This window comes from Pezoporus flaviventris, unplaced genomic scaffold, assembly GCF_033815535.1.
Source record: "Pezoporus flaviventris isolate CSIRO_AGI_PZ_B2104156 unplaced genomic scaffold, CSIRO_AGI_Pfla_v1 ptg000026l, whole genome shotgun sequence".
NCBI classification, from domain to species: domain Eukaryota; kingdom Metazoa; phylum Chordata; class Aves; order Psittaciformes; family Psittacidae; genus Pezoporus; species Pezoporus flaviventris.
This window is the reverse complement of record NW_026892574.1, coordinates 2,698,107-2,716,989: the sequence shown is the minus strand read 5'-3', so window position 1 is coordinate 2,716,989 and position 18,883 is coordinate 2,698,107. Positions and strand designations below refer to the sequence as shown.

General features: G+C 42.1%; 1 protein-coding gene across 1 annotated transcript in view; it reads left to right on the top strand.

Annotated features, from left to right (window-relative positions):
* POC1A (POC1 centriolar protein A) overlaps positions 1–18,883 on the top strand; it is a 59,415-nt gene that overhangs the window by 1,327 nt on the left and 39,205 nt on the right. Inside the window, exons 2-7 of the mRNA XM_061458389.1 lie at positions 433–517; positions 3,421–3,592; positions 5,247–5,426; positions 6,191–6,298; positions 7,641–7,756; positions 14,438–14,571. Of these exons, the coding sequence (XP_061314373.1) occupies positions 433–517; positions 3,421–3,592; positions 5,247–5,426; positions 6,191–6,298; positions 7,641–7,756; positions 14,438–14,571 (795 nt within the window). The remainder of the gene's footprint in view (positions 1–432; positions 518–3,420; positions 3,593–5,246; positions 5,427–6,190; positions 6,299–7,640; positions 7,757–14,437; positions 14,572–18,883) is intronic.

The following is an 18,883-nucleotide window of genomic DNA, read 5'->3' as shown; positions in this document are numbered from 1 at the left end:
TTCTACGTGTCTGTTTCAACAGGTGTGTTAAGTCTTGCAAATGTGTCCCTTCTGTGCTAACAGTGGCCTCCTGGCTACACCTGGGCTGAGATGAGCAGCTCTCAGTGAAGCTGAGCTTGACTGCTTGTTCAGGTGGTCACTGACACACAGCTGATCTGTTCCAAAGTCAGCTTTGGGATCTCTGTTCCAGCGGCATGTTGTTAAAGTGCATGGATCGCTCATGCAAGTCACCGAAGGTCCAGGGGGGTTATCGGCTTGGACCATTTGCCTCTTCAAGTTTGTTGATACATGTGATGTGCATTTTGTGTTGCACAGTGTTCTTGTCTCTACCTGATGAGTATGTGGCCTGGCTCACTTGTCATAGAAGTAAAATAGTGTTATTGTGCAAAAGTGATTATTAATCTATAGTGCTTGAACATTATTGTCTTCTAGGAAGATCCGTCCCTGGAGAGACACTTCAAAGGCCACAGAGATGCTGTCACTAGCGTGGACTTCAGTCTCAATAAGAAACAATTGGGTAAATTGTCTCTGTGTTTTGATGGCCAGATGGTAAAGAGATTCTCTCTTTTAGTTAAACAGAGGGAGCAGTGGAGGTACTGAGCTTTACAAGAGGAAAGAACTTGTTTTCATGACGAAGAGATTTTGGAGATTTTCAGGATGAACCTCTCTCTATGTGCTTTGAAAATGAACCCTGTTGTTGAACCATAGGGTGGCAGATAGTGTGCATCCTGCTAGAGCTTTAGGGACATCTACCGTAACTTATTGTTTCCCATACCTGGCCTTACCATGCAGTAGGGCAGCTTAAGGCAAAATCTTACTTTTTCTTCTCCATCTTTCATTTCTCCCCATTAGACAGCTGTTTGTGGTCATGCCAAGGCCTGTGTCCTAGTTACTGTTCAGTAACCCACTGTGTGTGCATTGAGGTAGGAATCAGGAGGGGTTTTAGCTCTTGGTGAAGTTGCTGTGTGGCATGGTGGACTCACAGAGAAGATAAGGCAGAAATGATAGTTTTGAGGCATTGGGCACATCAGGCATGAGTACATGGAAATGCAGCTGTCTGGTGGGTAATAATCCTGTTTTGGATCTTGCAACCTACACAATGCTCTGGAAGCTATAAGGAAGTGAAAAGGAATCAAACTTGTCTTGGATCCTTCCTCCCTGTTGCTGTTTTTACTGTCTGCTCTCTTTTCCTTTCCACTTCCTGTGTTTTTGAGTGCAGAGCAAGATCTGGCTCTGCTCTGCGTCCGTGATTCTGTTTGTGTACCCCTAAATCTTTATCCAGTCAGTGCAGATCTTTGTTTAGCAAGGGTGCTTTGAATGTAATTTAGTGTTATTTTGAATGGCCTTCCAGAAGTAGTAAAGGGGCTTTTGTTGCCTCCATCTGGGTGGTGAAATAGATGTTCTTAATATTTTTGATAAATTACATCGGGTAAGAAAGGGAACAAATTCTGAGGATTTTTATTTTTTAGGTACTGCTGGGTCAGACTTAGGAGATTTTGAAGTTGTTTTTCCCTGTTCCTGCCCTGCGAAATAAAACAACCAAACCTAGAGGACTTGGTCTTTGTTCCATTAGAGTGCTTGCCCAGCCCAGTAATTGTTATTGCAAACAAGTCGCATATAAGCAGCATGATACTGAAGTGCTTTATTGAGATGTCAGAGCATTCTTTTCCTTGAATTTTTTAACATCAGTCTGGGGGAAGCTGTCCTACTACAACTTGGGATCCTTGCGAGGCAATGACTTGGTGTAGTTGTGACTAACATTCAAACCTCTTGACACTGAACTGCAGCTCAGTCTACTTTTACACAGTTGTCACCCCTTAAATTTCAATATTTGTAAGGAAACATATAAAATACAAACCCAAACAGAAACAACTGAACTGACAAGTAAGGACTTTTTTCTCGTAGGGAACATGCCCATTCCAAACAGGTTCATTCATTATGCATATATGAATCCCAAATCAATAACAGGAAGAGGGATGACAATTATTTTTTTGTGTTGAAATAACTGAAATAGGACATTTCCAGCAAAATCTGTTTGGTGTTTTGCCATATCACCAATGAAGTGAAATATTCTTGTAATTATGGTCCTGCTATGTCAAAACCTACCATCAAACTGCTCTTTTTTTTCTAGGAACATCATAAGCTTTCCCTGAAGATGTGCCCCACTTGGCACTCGGGTAGAGAAGTACAGAAGCAGCTTGGGTTTGTTGGCAGGCTAGGATGCATATATTCTGTGTTTGCCTCTGGAAAAATCTACAAAGTTTTCTGTTATTTAGGCATTAGAATTGATTTGAAGGAGTATTTGTTTGAGACTTTAAGTTACCGCAGGCATATGTTTACTCTTTTTCCAGTCACTAGGGTGATTTTCACTGCTCTGAGTTGGTGATGGGACCTGGGCAGGGGAGTTTTAGACTGAAGTGGAATTTACTCTTGTGTTTAGGAATCCTGTTGCCTGGTATTCTTGGCAGGGACTGATACAGCTCCTGTCAGATAGAGAGGGTGATGTAGCTTAAGTGACCCTTTGCTCTTGCTGCTGAGGGTGATCTTGAAAAAGCAGCATCTGTCTTGAGGATTGGCCACTTTCCTCTAAGTAAAGTGTTTGCCCTCTGGGGTCTCCCTCCAGCCCTTTCTCTTCTTCCTGTCTTTGGAGCATGCCTTTGCCCTCTTGCACTCCGTTCTCAGAAGCCCAAGAGTAAAGGCAAGTTGTGGTTGTTGTTGTTCGGTTGTTTTTTCATTCCCACAAATGAGTACAGAAGTAGGCATGAGTCAAAGAGTCAGTGTGAAGAGATGGAGGGACCGCATCTCCATCTGTAGTTCCTTAAAGCCATCAAGTCCTGCAGACCTTTCCTGGTAATAGCGAACTGAACACTGCTCTAGTTGTGTTGCAAGCTTGTGTTTTTCATATATATAAGAACTGCTGAGCTGAATGTGATCAACCTTTTGCAGTAAAGGAGATGGATGGGAGGGTGATGTGGCTGAGTTGCCTTTCAGTCACCAACTTGCAGCACTTCTCTGCTTAATCTGTAGTATGTTACGTGATATTGAATCTGTTGCAGCTGATAGCTGTCCTTGCTTCCCAATTTAAAAAGTGATATGAACACCTTCGTTCACGACTTCCTCTGTGTTTCCTTAGTGTGTGTTTATGTGGAAGGAGTTTTGCAACTTGTGTGGCTTTTGCTTCTGCAGCTGTTGCATGACCTGACTCTTGGAAGTTGTCAGTCCAAGCCAATGCACGACTGACTTTGTTTGAATTAACAGTGAAATATACAATATGCAGTACTTTGAAGCTTTGAGGACAAGGTGCTTGAGATTCTAGAAGCTGTGATGGTGAACTGAGTATGAAATGTAGTTTCAGTGTAAGTGGAGGGGAATTAATGCAAGTTTGTTTTTGTGTGGCTTTGTTTTTACTTTGTATTTCAGCAAGTGGCTCAATGGATTCGTGCCTGATGATCTGGAATATGAGACCTCAGATGAGAGCCTATCGCTTTGTGGGCCACAAAGATGCAGTGATGTGTGTTCAGTTTTCACCTTCTGGTCACCTTGTGGCTTCAGGCTCTAGAGACAAAACAGTCCGTTTATGGGTTCCCAGTGTGTAAGTATTTATTCTCTTCAATGTCTCTTGTGGTGTTTTAACTGTGGGTTGGGATTCCTCCTTGCTTTCTGATAGCAGTTCTCCAGCTATGGGACTGGGATCTGTTTGAGGGACAGAAAAAAACATTTTATGTGACAGCTGTTATAAAGGAGAGGTGCTTTGGTTTTGAAATTGCACTGGAAACAAAACTAAAATCCTTTGCAAAGCTTAGTATTAACTTCCTGTGCTGATTAAGAGGTCGCTCACGTAACTCATCAGTGGTGAACTGCTGGATTTTTCTCTTCCCTTTTCTCCCAGTTTGTCTTTCCTCCTAGCAAATCCATCCTTTGCTTCTCTGGCAGTGTTAAGCAAGATGCTGAAACATAAATATAACAACAAAAAGTCCTCTTTGATCAACATCAGGTTTGAGACCTTCAGCTTACCAGTGTTGCACTTTCAGTAAAAGGGGAGGGAGAAGCAGCCCCATGGTCTATGGGTGAAGACACTGCTTCCAAAGAATCTGAAAACTTGTGGTGCCTTTCAAGGGTGTTATGTTACTGAAGGAGTTAACACCTTCCTGGCATGCGATTTCTGTCTTTGGGATTTGTTTATTTTGAGCCCTGCTGACAGAACTTTGTTGTTTTCTTCATGAGTGTTTGTCAGATTTGGGGATGTTCTGTGGTTTTGGACAGAAGGGAAACTTTTCTGAGAGGTAACCTTTACTGTTCCTTGCCTTCTGGCAGATAAAGGATTAAATTAAGCTAGGCAGCTGTGACCTTTTCTGAGGAGGGAGGGAATATTGCTGAAGGTATGTAGTATTTTGATTTCCTGGCCTTTAAAGTTTTAATAGTCTCAGTATAAAGCCTGTTAAATCCTAAAGGAGAAGAGAGCAAACCACCATGTCTTTCTCTTGTTCTCTTCTGTCTGTGAATATGGAGCTCCTGGTAGTACAGTACATGCTGGAGACATATTTTAGACCAAGAATCCCATACAAAGGGACCTGTTGGATCTCTAAGCATGCCTTGCATTTATTTGCCAGAGGAATGTCTCTTGCATTCATTTGGAAATCATGGGTAAAAAGGAATAACTGTACGTTGTCTTTTGTCTTGCCTGTCTGGGTGAATGGTGGCTTGCTCAGAGTTGTACAACATCAGGCATGCTGAATTCAGTTGAGTTATTTCTTGTGTGGTGCTGCATCAAAAGTGCTGAGCTGGAGTATGGGCCAGTACAGGGACAGTTGTGAGGCCGTTGCCCACTTGGCTTCGTCTAGATGAACTCTGAAAACACTTACCTCCCTCTCACCTGCCTGCAGCAAAGAACCTGGTAACAGTACAGAATCTCAGCATCTTCTGTATTGATATTTCCATAAATACTGTTTTAAATGGTTGAACAAATAAGCAATAGCTTTTTTTTCCCTTTATAGGAAACATCGGGTTCCTGTTGGATTGGGCTCTGGTTTCTGGTTGAACTAGAACAGCTGGTTTTACTTATGTATCCTGTATAGCTCACAAAGCATCAGTTTGTTTGGGTTTGATCAGTGTTTAATTCCTAATGTAAGCACATGCAGTTCTTATAGAAGTGGTGGTTAATACAAACAGAAGCTTTGTGTTTTCAGGTACATAATATCTTTGCTCCCCTTCTGTGTGGTTTTAAAGTGCTCTTTCCTTCACTGTAGCAAAGGAGAATCTACTGTGTTCAAGGCTCATACAGCAACTGTAAGAAGTGTTAATTTCTCCAGTGATGGCCAGTCCTTAGTTACAGCTTCCGATGACAAAACAGTCAAAGTGTGGACAGTTCACAGGCAGAAGTTTCTGTTCTCACTCAGTCAACACATAAACTGGGTTCGCTGTGCCAGGTGAGTACAGCTTTCTGACAGATGGGGATTTATCCCTCAAAGCAGAGACTGACTATAAACGTCTTCTCAACACATTTGTATTCAGGATGATTCAAGTGTCTCATGAGTTTTTATGTATATATGCATCTAGGACAAACCCACAGCTTCTCTGTAGGGGAAAAGTTCATTACACTTCTTGAATGTAGCAGTGGCAGGTAGTACTGTAGATGTCTGCAGCAGAGCAGAAAGCATGTTTTTCTGGTGTGGATGATGATGATCTCTAGTTAGGTACTTGAGTCCTGTTCCAGTAAAATGTATACCTCTGAAGACATACTGATCTGTCTTGTACAGGAAATACTGAGATATGAGCTTAATACAGTCTTCTAAGGCACTTGAATGCTGAAGCTTCTCCTGCTGTAGCTGTTATCTTGAGAGTAATTGTATTGCTCTGAATGCTTGTGGCAAAGGTGGCAATTGTTTTGAATTAGGGTAGAGAAACAATTCGAGGTACACTTAAATTGAAACAAGTAGGACAGGAGAACTTAAATCGGACTCAAGACATTCCTGAGAGTTATTTTATGTGCTTGTGGCATTAGGGATATATGAGGACTTATGGCCTGCTCTTTTCTTTTTTTCTTTCCTCAATTTACAGTGACTGGATTTTTAATCTTATTAATGCCAGTGTGACTTCATGAAGAGTGAGGTGTGTTTACCAGCATACCTTCACAGCTGACCAAATCCAGTTGACCACATGCATTTCTTAATCTCTGTAACTCTTATCTTAGATTCTCTCCTGATGGACGGTTGATAGTGTCAGCCAGCGATGATAAAACTGTCAAACTGTGGGACAAAACCAGCAGAGAATGTATACACTCCTTCTGTGAGCATGGGGGGTGAGTACCTGGCGATGCACGAGGACCAGCCTTCTGTGATCTCTGAAATGGGGCTGCCTGGTGAATGTACAGCTGGTTTGGTGACTGCAGTCAGAGCCCCTTGCCCTGGCAGACATTTCTACCTCTTAAAAAATATCATTAGCACCTACTACAGAAACAGCCAGTAGAGGATGAGATTCAAAAAGAGCTTCCAGGATTGTTTTGACCCTTTAATGATTTCTCCAGATTAGAACCTTGAAGGTTATATTTCAGTAGCTGTTCAACATGTCAAGCCTTAGTTTCTTTATGGTTACTTATTTGTGGAGATCTTAACTTCTTTATTTCTTCTTCCAGCTATGTTGAGGTCTTTTATTTTGCTCTGAGTTGAAGTAACTTAAAAGAGCAAAAGTGTACTGAGCGATGTTACTTGAATGCTCGCATTTTTGAATAACAGGGTTATTCCAAAACCCACTTTGTATTCAGAAAAGCAGCTGTTGAATTGGAATTTGTTTTGGTTTTTTTTTCCCCATGGAAAATATTGATCTCTGACAGAAGTTAATTCATCCAGAATCACAAAACAAGCTCTTAGAGATCTGACACTGGAATCTTCCTAATTTCTTGCTGCACTGATTTTTGTTAAGTACAAAGTTGTGTTCTTTCCAGATGATATACAATGATGGTAAGACAAATTCAGACATTATTTTTCTAGTGCTCTTAAGAATCTGTTGAAATATCTCAACTTCCTCAGTGTTTGTTCTAAGAACACTCAAAGGAGAATTAATTCTATGCCATTCCTTGTGTGGATTGGGTGAGATGCTCTTCACTGAAGGTTCTGAAGGTTTTAGCGTACTTGTGTCTCCGAAATAAAAATGGATAGCATACAGGTCCAGAAAGGAATTTGATCTCAGCCTCGCTACCTTCCAAGTGATAAATTTATGTTTTTAGGCACACAGTAAGTTCCAGCTTAAAATCAGTTAAGCAAAGAAAATACGTGTTCAGTCTTGTACACACCGCTCTAGAAATCCTGTTAATTTAATAGAAAACATAAATTTTGCAAGCATTAAATGTACACTTGAAAATGTTGTTGTGACAGTTGGATCCAACAGATTTCAGGAGGCTTGTAGCGCCAGCTCCTACACCTATCATGCAAAACCTTGAAGATGGTCTGCTTAGATTTAATCCTGCAGTCTATTTTGAGTTATAAGGAAGGTCTTAAGTGAAATTCAGCAATATGAGTTTTCAGGTTATCTCCTCATTCCTGTAATGTTCAATGCATTATGATGTAGCTTCGCTTCTTAAAAAGACCTTTTTGAGCTTCAGCAAGAGTTGAATGTAAACAGCTGGATTTAACTGCAATTTACAGGTTTGTGAATCATGTGGATTTTCATCCCAGTGGTACCTGCATTGCTGCGGCTGGTACAGACAACACAGTGAAGGTGTGGGATGTTAGGATGAACAGACTTCTCCAACATTACCAAGGCAAGTTAAGATCACAGAGAAATTGGACCTTTCCACGTGTTGATGTGGATCGTTCTCAAGTCCAGGGACTGTTTCTCTATCACTTGCTGCCTTGCCAGAAAGGGACTGGGTTAGGTCTGCCAGTGGGACCTTTTTTACTCCCAAAATCGTGCTTTGCTTTGTGTTAGCTCCAAGACCGATTCTCACACATAGGTGAGAAACGCTTCTCTTCTGATTTCTCCTCCTCTGCCCGCCTTCAAAAAGCAGAAAGGTCAGATGCTGAAACTGTCCCCTGTTGCAGATGAGCACAGCTGTTATCTGCAATGTCTCTTGGCTTGTATTCACTGCTCTTGAGATGTGCAATAAAAAGGATGTGGCCTTTGTTTCTGAATAAGCCTATAGGAGGAGTCAGATGCATTCCAGCAAGCCAAAAGGATAAGGTCTTAATGAGAAAACTAGGAAAATTTAACAAAAGAGGAAAATCTGAATCAACCAGTTGCAATTCTTTACCATCATCCTGTTTTTTCCTCTAGTATCTGCTCTGTTTTCAGCTTCCAGAATTAGCTTTGACTTTGGCGTGACTTGCCCAGATGGGCTTGTTCTTGGAGTAGATTTTATATTTAGGAGTATAAACCTTTTCTTATTCTTTTTTCCCCTTAGCTTCCAAATGTCATGTCCTCCCATTACCTGTTCTTGTCAAAGTGATCAGTGCTGCTCGTTGGTGGAACTGGATAGGAAAAGGTGCTTTCTCATCCATGCAAGCTTCTTTGAGTTTGGTAGTCCTGTTTTGTGCATATTAGTTTCTTGAGCCTAAACATGGCTTTTCTTTCCCTTACTGGTAAGAATTTTTAGGGCGGCTGTAGTATTTTAGAAATTTATACATTCTCAAGCACTGTTTCCAGTATAGATAGCTTATTAAACTGAATTTTGCTAGCTTTTCATGAAGACTGCTTCCTGCGGGCTAGTAAAGCAGATGAGAGGTACTGGGCTGGAGCTTGGTATATTGTTCTTTCTGCCCACTGCAGCAGATGCTGTCTGTTCCAGCTGAATGCCAGGCAGAAAAGGCAGAGTAGTAAGAGCTTGCAGTTAATTCCTGCAAACTTTGCAAGTTAAGACACAAATATTGAGTTCTAAATGAAAGCTGTTGGTCCTGCTGCCTTTATGTAACTAAAATTATTTTCTAAGGTGCTTTTGACTGTGTACCCCTTTATTCACAAGGCATTAAAAGAATTTGCAGGATCTCAATACAAGTTTCTGGTTTATCTTGATAAAGAAGAGCAGAGGAAAGGCAGTGATGTTTAAGGAGCAGAGTTCTTAGGTTTGTCTTCCTTCACAGCAACCTCCTATGAAAGACTAGAACCTCCTCTGGCAGGTAAGGGCAGTGGGGGTAACTCATCTCAAAGCAAATGCAGATTGTCTGCAGAGAAGCTATTAAGATTATGAAAAGCCCTTGGGTTCCATAAGAAAAGTAAATAAAAGCTCCCCAAAAAGGGGCTGCCGTGGAGTAGAAACAGTCTGCAAACTTTAGAATGCTTTCATAGTTCTGCTGTTCTTTTGACCTTTGCATGTAGGTGGCATTACTGTTGTGATCATCTGATCTGACTATTAAGCACTGATGGTGACACTACTATGATTGGAACAGGCTTTTCTTTATTTCTAGCTTCAGCTTCCTGCTCCTGCAGTGTGTTTTATTCCTGGCTTGTGCGGTGATCCTCAAGTGTATTCTCGCTGTGTAGCCAAGTCGAGCACTCTCTGAACTCTTTATCTAATGTAATTTATGTTTCTTTAATTCCTTCAGTTATTTTCATGGACTCAAAATCACTCCCAGTTCTCTGAGAGCCAACAAAATCTAACGGAAATCAGATCTTTTGGTGACTGTTGTTCCAATTCATCAGTATTGAACTGATACAATTAGTGATGAATACTGAATTGTCATTCTTTATGTAGTAAATACTGTGAACTACTGACCCATATCAAAACTTGGGAATGCCTTCCTGAAGTCTTGTTGCTAAAATACGAGGTATGTTTAAATACTTCAACAGTGTCAGATTCTCCTTATCAGCTTTTCGCCAGTGGCATGATCTGCAGTGTGTGTTTCCAGCCCCAGTATAACTTGGCTCAAAAATCTCTCTTCCTGCTTTCCACTTGCTGCTATTAAATTGTCAGAATCTAATGTGGTTTAGGTTTGACTGCCAGGCTTCTATTTTGCGTTTGGGAATTATATTACCTCTGTATCCCACCCTCACTGAATGGCATTTTAGTCCAACAGCCTTGCTATTGAAGAGATCTTTTCCTGTTACAAGTGTTATTTTTAAGAGCTCCTGTGTAAATCCTAATTGTGTGTTAAGTTTTGGCTTTTATTACTATTTCTAGTTCAAAGAAACCTAAAATTGCAGTGGTAGCTGTATGCAGTCACTTTATGCACCTGTGGCTGCAAACTCATGTGTTTGTAGCATTCTGTGGATGGGAGAAAAATCCTGCTCTTCTGAGGGTTTATACACGTGCCTGTTGGCTAAACCAGGTTGAGTTTTGTGCTCTCGCAAGTGAAACTCCCATATCATTCCCACTAGAGGGCATCCCGTCCTTCAGTATGTGCTTATGCTGCCTGGTTTCAAGGGAATCCATTTTAAGGATTGAGTGGCATTGAGGAATTAAGAGCTAAGTAGTCCTGCCACGGGCTCTTGCGTGTTTCAAGTTGGGTTGTTTTCCAAAACTGATTAGTCTTTTAGAAGTGTTGCTCTTGCTGCCAGGACTTGTTCCCACTGTGACTTTCATAAATGAAAGTTGGAAATGGCAAACTGCAAAACTTTCTGGATCATGTGGGTGTTTTTTAGCAGAGTAAAGTATGCTCTGGTCATGGTAACTGTACAGGAGAAGAGGCAGATGTTTTATTCAGTCCTCTACTTGGTGCTTTCTTGTACAGCGCATCATATAAAAAGGACATGGAACTGTTGGAACAAGTCCAGAGGAGGCCACGAGGATGATCAGGGGAATGGAGCACCTCCTGTATGAAGACAGGCTGAGAAAGTTGGGGCTGTTCAGCCTGGAGAAGGGAAGGCTGCGTGGAGACCTCATAGCAGCCTTCCAGTATCTGAAGGGGGCCTATAGGGATGCTGGGGAGGGACTCTTCATTAGGGACTGCAGTGACAGGACAAGGGGTAACGGGTTCAAACTTAAACAGGGGAAATTTAGATTGGATCTAAGGAGGAAATTCTTTCCTGTGAGGGTGGTGAGGCACTGGAATGGGTTGCCCAGGGAGGTTGTGAATGCTCCATCCCTGGCAGTGTTCAAGGCCAGGTTGGACAGAGCCTTGGGTGAGATGGTTTAGTGTGAGGTGTCCCTGCCCATGGCAGGGGGGTTGGCACTGGATGATCTTAAGATCATTTCCAACCCTGACTATTCTATGATTCCCCTGCAAAAATGGCCAGTGTTTATTGCCTGGCATTTATTCCCTGTGCAAAGCTGGGGAGGGAGCACCTCTTTTGCAGGTCTATGGAAACAGCTCTAACCTTTTATTAATTGCTGTTTAAAAAGAAAAATTGGTGCTTTCCTGCAGTTCAGATGGGGCTTCGATGTCATTATCTGTTCACTAGGAACTGTGGCTGTGTCAAGTCCATCCTAACTTCTCACTGGTGGTTACTATGTTGTTGCATTCAAAGTAGTGTTGTCAGACTTGAGACAGTTATGTTCAGTCCGTTTACAGGCTGGCATAACTCAGTTTTAGTCATTAACCCCCCCAGTATAAGTCTCTTAACTGGCTGTTATATTTCTAGAGCTTGGCTGGCAGAAGGGTAGGCTTGTAGCAGCAAGTCAGTGGGAGATGCCACCTTGTGCTGCACTGCATTTACTGTTTACAACATGAATCAAGTGAGGTTGCAGGATGTGTTGGCAAGTTTTTGGAGAGTTGTGTGAATGGTCATGTAGGAGGTTATGAGCTGGTTTGGCAGAAGAGACATGAAGAAATGGCTTCCAACAGCCAAGAACTCCTTGGGCACAGAAGCTTCTACTGATTACATAGCCAGATGCTATGGCATTTCTTTTCATTATGAAAAGGTTTTTTTTTGGTAAAACTGAAAATAGTTTATTCACTATCTGGAAGTTGGTTAGTTTTGTCTGTTTCTGATGTGATTCCTTTCAGGATTTGTTTTAGTTAGCAACATATGTTTATATTTATCTGAATTTAGACACTAATGGAGTGAGGAATATTAAAAATCACTCAGAATACAATTTTCAGAGGACAAATGTAGTTAACATTCTTTCAAGAAGAAAAACTCCACATAGGCTTTTTCCCTTTCAATACATAGTGTAACACAGGGCTGGGGGTAGAGGAAGATCTAGCACCAACAAGAATAACTGTTCAGAAGTTACCTTTGTGAGTTAAGGCTTTCTTCTGTTTTCTTAATAGTCCAAATCAAGAAGAGTTACATTCCCAGAACCTGAGCTGAGGTATCTGATGCTCCTGAGAGTTTCAAACGTTGATGCATTCTGGTTTACAGTTGAACTATTGAGGCTGTTTCACATCTCCGCTTCAAATCCACACCTGCAAAACAAATGTTTGGTTCTAGTATCCTTTAAAATTGTATTTTGAGGTCTTTTATGTGTCACAGAATGGATTTGAGAGGACCTTTAAGATCATCTAGTTCCAACCCATCTGACATGGGCAAAAACACCTTCCACTAGACCAGGTTTCTCAAAGCCCCATCCAGCCTGGCCTTGAACTTCCAGGGATGAGCAGCCACAACTTCTAAGGGCAACCTGTTCCAGCATCTCACCAGCTTCATAGTGAAGTATTTCTTCCTGATATCTAATCTAAATCCCTCTGGATGGCATTCCTTCCCTCCAGCTATCAACTGAACCACGCAGCTTGGTGCCATCAGCAAACTCGCTGAGGGCGCACTCAATCCCACTGTCCATGTCAGCGACGAAGATGTTGAACAAGACCGGTCCCAACACCGATCCCTGAGGGACCCCACTCGTTACTGGTCTCCAGCTGGACACTGAGCCATTGACCACAACTCTTTGTGTGCGGCCATCCAGCCAGTTCTTTATCCACCGAGTGGTCCATCCATCCATCAAATTAATATCTCTCCGGTTTAGAGACGAGTCATCCCACCATGTTTCTGGAATGCCTATTATATCATACCCCCATAGACGTGCACACATCTCTAACTCCTCTTGTTTGTTCCCCATGCTACGGGCATTTGCATAGAGGCATCTGAGCCAAGCTCCAGATGAAGCCGGCTCATTGGCTGGTGCAGCTGGGATATCTCTGCATTGCTCCAAGCATTTATTATAGGTGCTGGCAACTGACTGGGTGTGTTGGGATGGAATGATGCCCCCCTCCCCCAACACATCTAGTTTAAAGCCTCCTTGACCAGTCTGGCAAGCCTCCTACCAAGACCTGGCCTACAAACTTGGGTGCCATGTTCAAGACGCCCAAACCCCTGACTACAGCACCATCGTTCTAACCTGGCCAGTCCTCCTAGCCTTTTTAAGGTCCTCCCCTGTATCCTGGAGAATTGATGAAAAGACAATCTGAGCTCCAGAGCCCCATACCACATCTCCCAGGGCTCTGTAGTCCTTCTTTATGTTCTCGAGGCTACTGCTATCTATTAACATCTATTAATATCTAATTAACAACCATTAATATCTATTAACATTTTAACATACGGTTTGGTTTTGAAGTGTACATTAGACTCTTAAAGGAATATAATTCAGTTGGAGGGGGGTGTATTAGGAGTAGTAGATTCAAGATACCAGAACATTTTGAGGGCATACAGTAGAACTGTAAGAATAATTGGATTGTTAAAACTCTTCAGGCGTGATCTTAATGTCACATAGGCTCAGAAAGCTCTACGTATGTAAAGTGCTACGTATTTTTCATAAAACAAGCTACTGAACAGATTTATTTCAGTTTGGGGAGGGGAAAAAAAGAAAAGCCCTACAAGTAAATGTTTAATGTTACAGTGAACTTAGGGTTAGTTTGACTCTCTTCATAGAGTATTTTCTTTAGCTCTTTTCAAAATAACTCTTGGGCTTCATCTTCACACAGAAAGGATTGCTTTAGACAATCAAGAGTGTGAACTTCCAGCTTTCATACTAGTTTTAAGTTTTTGGTGAGACAAATTGGATGTCTGAAGAAATAATGCTTATACTGGCCCATTCTCAAGTTGCAGGTTCTTTTTCCTGCTTTCTCTTAAATCCAGTCTTGGTTCAAGTTGAGTAGTAAGCCAAAAGAACCTGTGCAATGCCAACTTTGAGTATGCCTTTCGCTGTAATTTGTCTTCTCTGTAATGTACTACCATATAGATTTTATTCTAGGATGACGTGGGAGTGAAAACAGCAGCTCCACAGTAGTAAACCATGTCAATGTCCAGCTCTCTCACAGAATCATATAGCTCACTTGGGTATAGAGTTACATTTGGGGACTATGCTGGAAGCTTTTGTAGCCTTAAATCTCCCCGAATAATTGGCAAAGCTTCCTTTTTCCTTTCAATAAACTAATTCCTATTTTTACAAGAATTGAGTGCTGCCCTTGTTCTCTGGTGCTTTGAAGAGTTTCTGTGGAATGTTTCCCCCATGATAATTTTCCTGTTAAACTTTATAACAGAAAATTGAAATGTGGTTGTACTTTATTTTTTTTTCCTTGGGCTTATGTAAACCAGTCTCAGTGACTATTATATATGTTTTTTCCACCCTCAGTGCACAGTGCTGTGGTAAACAGTCTTTCCTTTCACCCCTCTGGAAACTATCTGGTTACTGCTTCCAATGATTCAACCCTTAAAATTCTGGACTTGCTAGAAGGAAGACTTCTGTATACTCTTCATGGTCACCAGGTGAGGCAAAGCCTTTTATATAGTAATGTATAAACCCATCACAAACTGGGCAGAACTGTGTTTCAGCCTTTCATTCTTCATGGCCTTTCAGAATCTTTGGAAAACCTCCTTGCATAAAATTACGATGACTGTACTCCTGATAATCTTTGAGATCATCGCTGTTTTGAAAGGAAGGCCTGTGGGAAGGGAAGGAGGGAAGGCAGGAATGGACGGAATGAGAAACAATAAAGGGAGCTCCAGTGCTGAGGATGCAAGTCTAAGACCTAAGGGGCATAGTCAGAGCTGTGCCTTAGACCCCAGACTTCGGGTCTGTCACGTGCTCTCTGTACTGCAGCTCTGACTGCTTCTCTAAAGTGGAGCAAATAACACTTGGCCTCTGACATGTTGTGAGGATAAATGCTGTTCACCTGACAGGGGACTTAAGGACAGTAGTGGTAAAATGGAGGAAACCTTTTTTGGGATCGGATTTGGGAACATGTTTCTATTTTGTTAATGGACTGAATTAAATAACTGAAGGGTAAAAATGGTGCTGGTTGGTTAATTTTAACTGATTGGTCTATTAGTATTATGCTGCTGGATGTGTTACTTGTAAGGTTAATTATATGACTGCTTTGAGCTCTCTTTTTAAATGTTAAATGAAAATAAATAGACTAATTTCATTGTCAGTAGTCAGTGGGGCTCAAGGGTGTGAAAAAGCAGACATGGTTTAAAGCTTCCCTTTCCAAAGGGACAAAGAGAACGGAAATTAACCTGCTTGTCTATGTGAAAATGGGGACTGAATCTTAAGGCATCAAAACTACCTGGGGAAAATTGCAGCCTGAAGCTGTTGTGGGTGGTGGGGATGGTTCTGGGCATTAATGATAGTTGTGTAAGCTGCAAGCCTGATAATTCTGCCTTGTGGCTTTGTTCAGTGACTGCTTTGATGTCTAAAAAGCTGAGTTTGTTCTGTAGCGTCCCTTTTGCTGTGTATTGTTAAGCATTTCTTCTTTTTTGCGATATTAATGGAAAAATAGGACAACCTCATACTTACAGCTCTACTTCATTGAAAGATGTGATTAATGCTGAAAAGAATAGGAGCAAGATAACAAATGCTAATTATCCCAACACATAAACCTTGACTGCATAATACTTGCTTACTTTGAAAACGGGACTAAGTGGATACTCAATCAGATGGGGACTGTAAAGCTTTTAACTTTGTCTTAATCTTGTTTTCCTCTGTCTTTTGTGTCAATTTGCCAAGCGAGTTCTTGGGGAAGTAAGAAAAGGGTAAGTGTGGAGGAGCAGGGATCTGTACACCTTTCACCCTTACATCGAGACGGGATGTGCCTTGTTATTGTTCAGCAGGAGCCTGAACTTGCTTTCTATTTTCCTTTCTTCTGAGCTGTAGGCTACACCTCACCGAGTGCAGTGGCATATAAAAAGGAGTTTAGCTTCAAATGAGAGTTCAAAACTGATTATGGTGATGGAGCTCTTCAGAATTAGACAGTGGAAAGTCCCTTTAGGCTGATGCAGTACTTCGGGCTTCTATAAAACAGTGGTTTATGTTCAGAAGCAGAGTTCAAGCTCCACATTTCCTCACCACCACTGTTTCAGATCAGTAAGATGAGGACTGCCACTCTCTCCTAGGCATCTAACTGGCACTGGGAATGCTTTGTCAGTGGCACAGCTGTAGGGTAGTTGCCATTATGTGATTACACCTCCTTCAGTTTGGAAACATGTAGAAGCATAGAAGTGGCTGGTAGTGTTTTCTGCTTGTTTTTAAGTATTGCACCAAGATGGCAGTGGAACCAGTCCCAGCACAAGCCTGACTGGCATTCCCTCCACTGCCGTGTGCCGTACTGTTGTGGATTAGTTCTTTTAATGCCTGATTTAACAAATACCTTACTCTTCCACTAAAAGTGTATGATAACCTGTGCTTTGTTTGCAGTAAGCAGCTGGTAGTGACAATAGACCTTGCTTCCATCAGAAGCTGCTGGGATGGATTCTGGCACTGGCTGCTTCTGTAGCCTGCTCTGCTCATGGACAAACCCAGGCTACTTAATGCTGAGGGCTTTTTTCCCCCCTCTGTTCTCACTGTGATGGCTGCCAGTATCTCCAAGTGGCTAAAAATGAAGTGGGTGTGGATTTTTTTGGTCATGAAGATCTGCCTTTCTAAGTGAGAGGTACAGGTTAGTCACTAAGTGAACAGCCTGTTCTGAAGACATTCTTAAGTTGTGACTGTGTGGGTGAATATTCTGGTTGAGACTTTGTTCCTCCTCTGGCAGCTGACTGCTGTTATGTTGTTCTGGGAAGGCTACGAGTGGACACTTGAAGGAAAAAGACTTAAGGTCCTTTAGGCATACATTGACGCAACTGCTGGAGTGCCAGGAATTTGTTAGCAGCTGATTAGCTGTAGTTTATGTAAGGAGGATAGCCAAGTTTACATTGCTGTCTTTAATTGTAATGTAGCTGGCCCCCTTGTAGCAGAAGGACTGTTAGAGACAGGAGTTTGCAGCTTGGAGCTGACATTTTGCAGCTGCAAAGTATCATTCTGTATTGTGCTGCATATTTTAGTTCTGGAGTGCTTCAAGCTGTGAAGTACTCTTGCCTAATTCCATACAGATGAGACACAGGGTTGCTATGTAGGTCCACCTCTGTTACTGAATCATCATTGAGGAACAGAATGTTTTGGGACCTGTAAGTCACCTCTGAAGGGTTCCTAGAGGCAAGCAGGTACGTACACAGGGCTCATCTGCCCTTTGGGTGGCTTGATGAGGGTGTTTCCAGAGTGATTCCTTGGTGGAATGGAAGTTCTCAGTAAATATTTAGAAAACATCTGCATTGTTATGTTTATAAATAGGAAGACACAAAATGCTAAGTTACATTCCCCAAGCAACCTTGACTTGCCCTGTGAAGTAACTGTACTCTACTAATCGGGTGGCATAAGCACACTCTGCTTTGCTGGCTGACTAAAGAGCAAGATCTGGGCAGGTGCACAGGAAGCAAATGTGCTCCTTTACACTCTGCTGCCAGCACTGCCTGGGTGGCATTAAACATCCCTGCAGGCCTAGTCCTCTTTGAAGGGTGTTGAGGACATCTCAGGGCTGCACAGAACTGGACCAACAAAGGCAGAGAATGGTGTATTGCAAGCAACAAGTAATTGACTTGAGAAGAGCATTTCTGAGTGTTCAAAGAAATGAGTGCTCTCTTCTTTCCTTGTGTTTTTCTTTAACTGAAGCTGTCAGCAGTTTAAAAGCTACTGAAGATTCATTTATAAGGTGCCAAGGTAAATTTTCCCTGTTAGCTGCAGTCTTTACTCCGTGGTGAAGGAAGGTGCAGGTGTGACAGTCTTGCTCTGCGTTTGGCAGGATTTGTCAAAGTTCAGTGGACTGAGAATCCTTGTGACCTCCTTGTCGGAGGTTTTCTGCATGAAAACATCTCATTGCCATCTCAGTCCCCTGTGTTTTTTTCTCCTTGGTTCCTTTTCTCTCCTTTGTGTTATCACCCTCATTGTGCAGTTCCTAGGAATTTGACTGATTTAGCTAAACATTTTTCTTGTACTTGCTGTTGGAGATATAGATTCTTTCCACAGTCCCTATAGCTTTCCGCTCCATCCGTCCTTCAGGACAATACTCAGTTCTGTCCTGCACCTTTTGATGTGCAGTGCCTGTGCTGACACCTTTATCCTCATCTCCACATTGCCTTTAGGGTATTTGTGTTTAGTTCAACTATTTGTATCCTCCAGATATGCCTTGTTCCAGTTCTTGGTACTTCCCTCACTCTCTTACCTAGTTCTTCTCTCATATGTATTCATTTCTCCTAGGACTTAAAAAGTAGATAAAATCTACTTGATCCCACTTGTCTCTCCAGCTCCCTTCCTCTCTGCCTCTCCTTTCATTGTGCAGGCTGTGCGTCATTAAATACTCTCCTCTGGTTTATACCTGGACCCTCTCCAGCCTGGCACTTATTTCTTCTGTTGTGCTGAAGCCAGCATTAGCTCTGTTCCTAGCTGAAGCTTGTGAGGCTGGCCTCTCTTGACTTGAATTGACTGTTGGTGTTGGCCCTGCTGTCCTTGAAATTGTGTGTCTTCTGTGCTCCAGCAGTCCTCTGCGGGAGGAAATGGTGTTCAGGAGGGCTGTGATTGTCAGCTTATTACTTATAGCTGGTACACATTCAGCTGCTACCTGCATGCAGGTATGCCTGCCTGCTCCAGGCATAGTTCCGTTTCTCCAAACTAAACTCTTGGCCTTTCTCTTAAGTGTTTATTTCAGAGATACCTATTTTTATCTCCGCCTTTGAAAGCTTTGTGTTCAGGGGTGCTATTCCTGCTGTC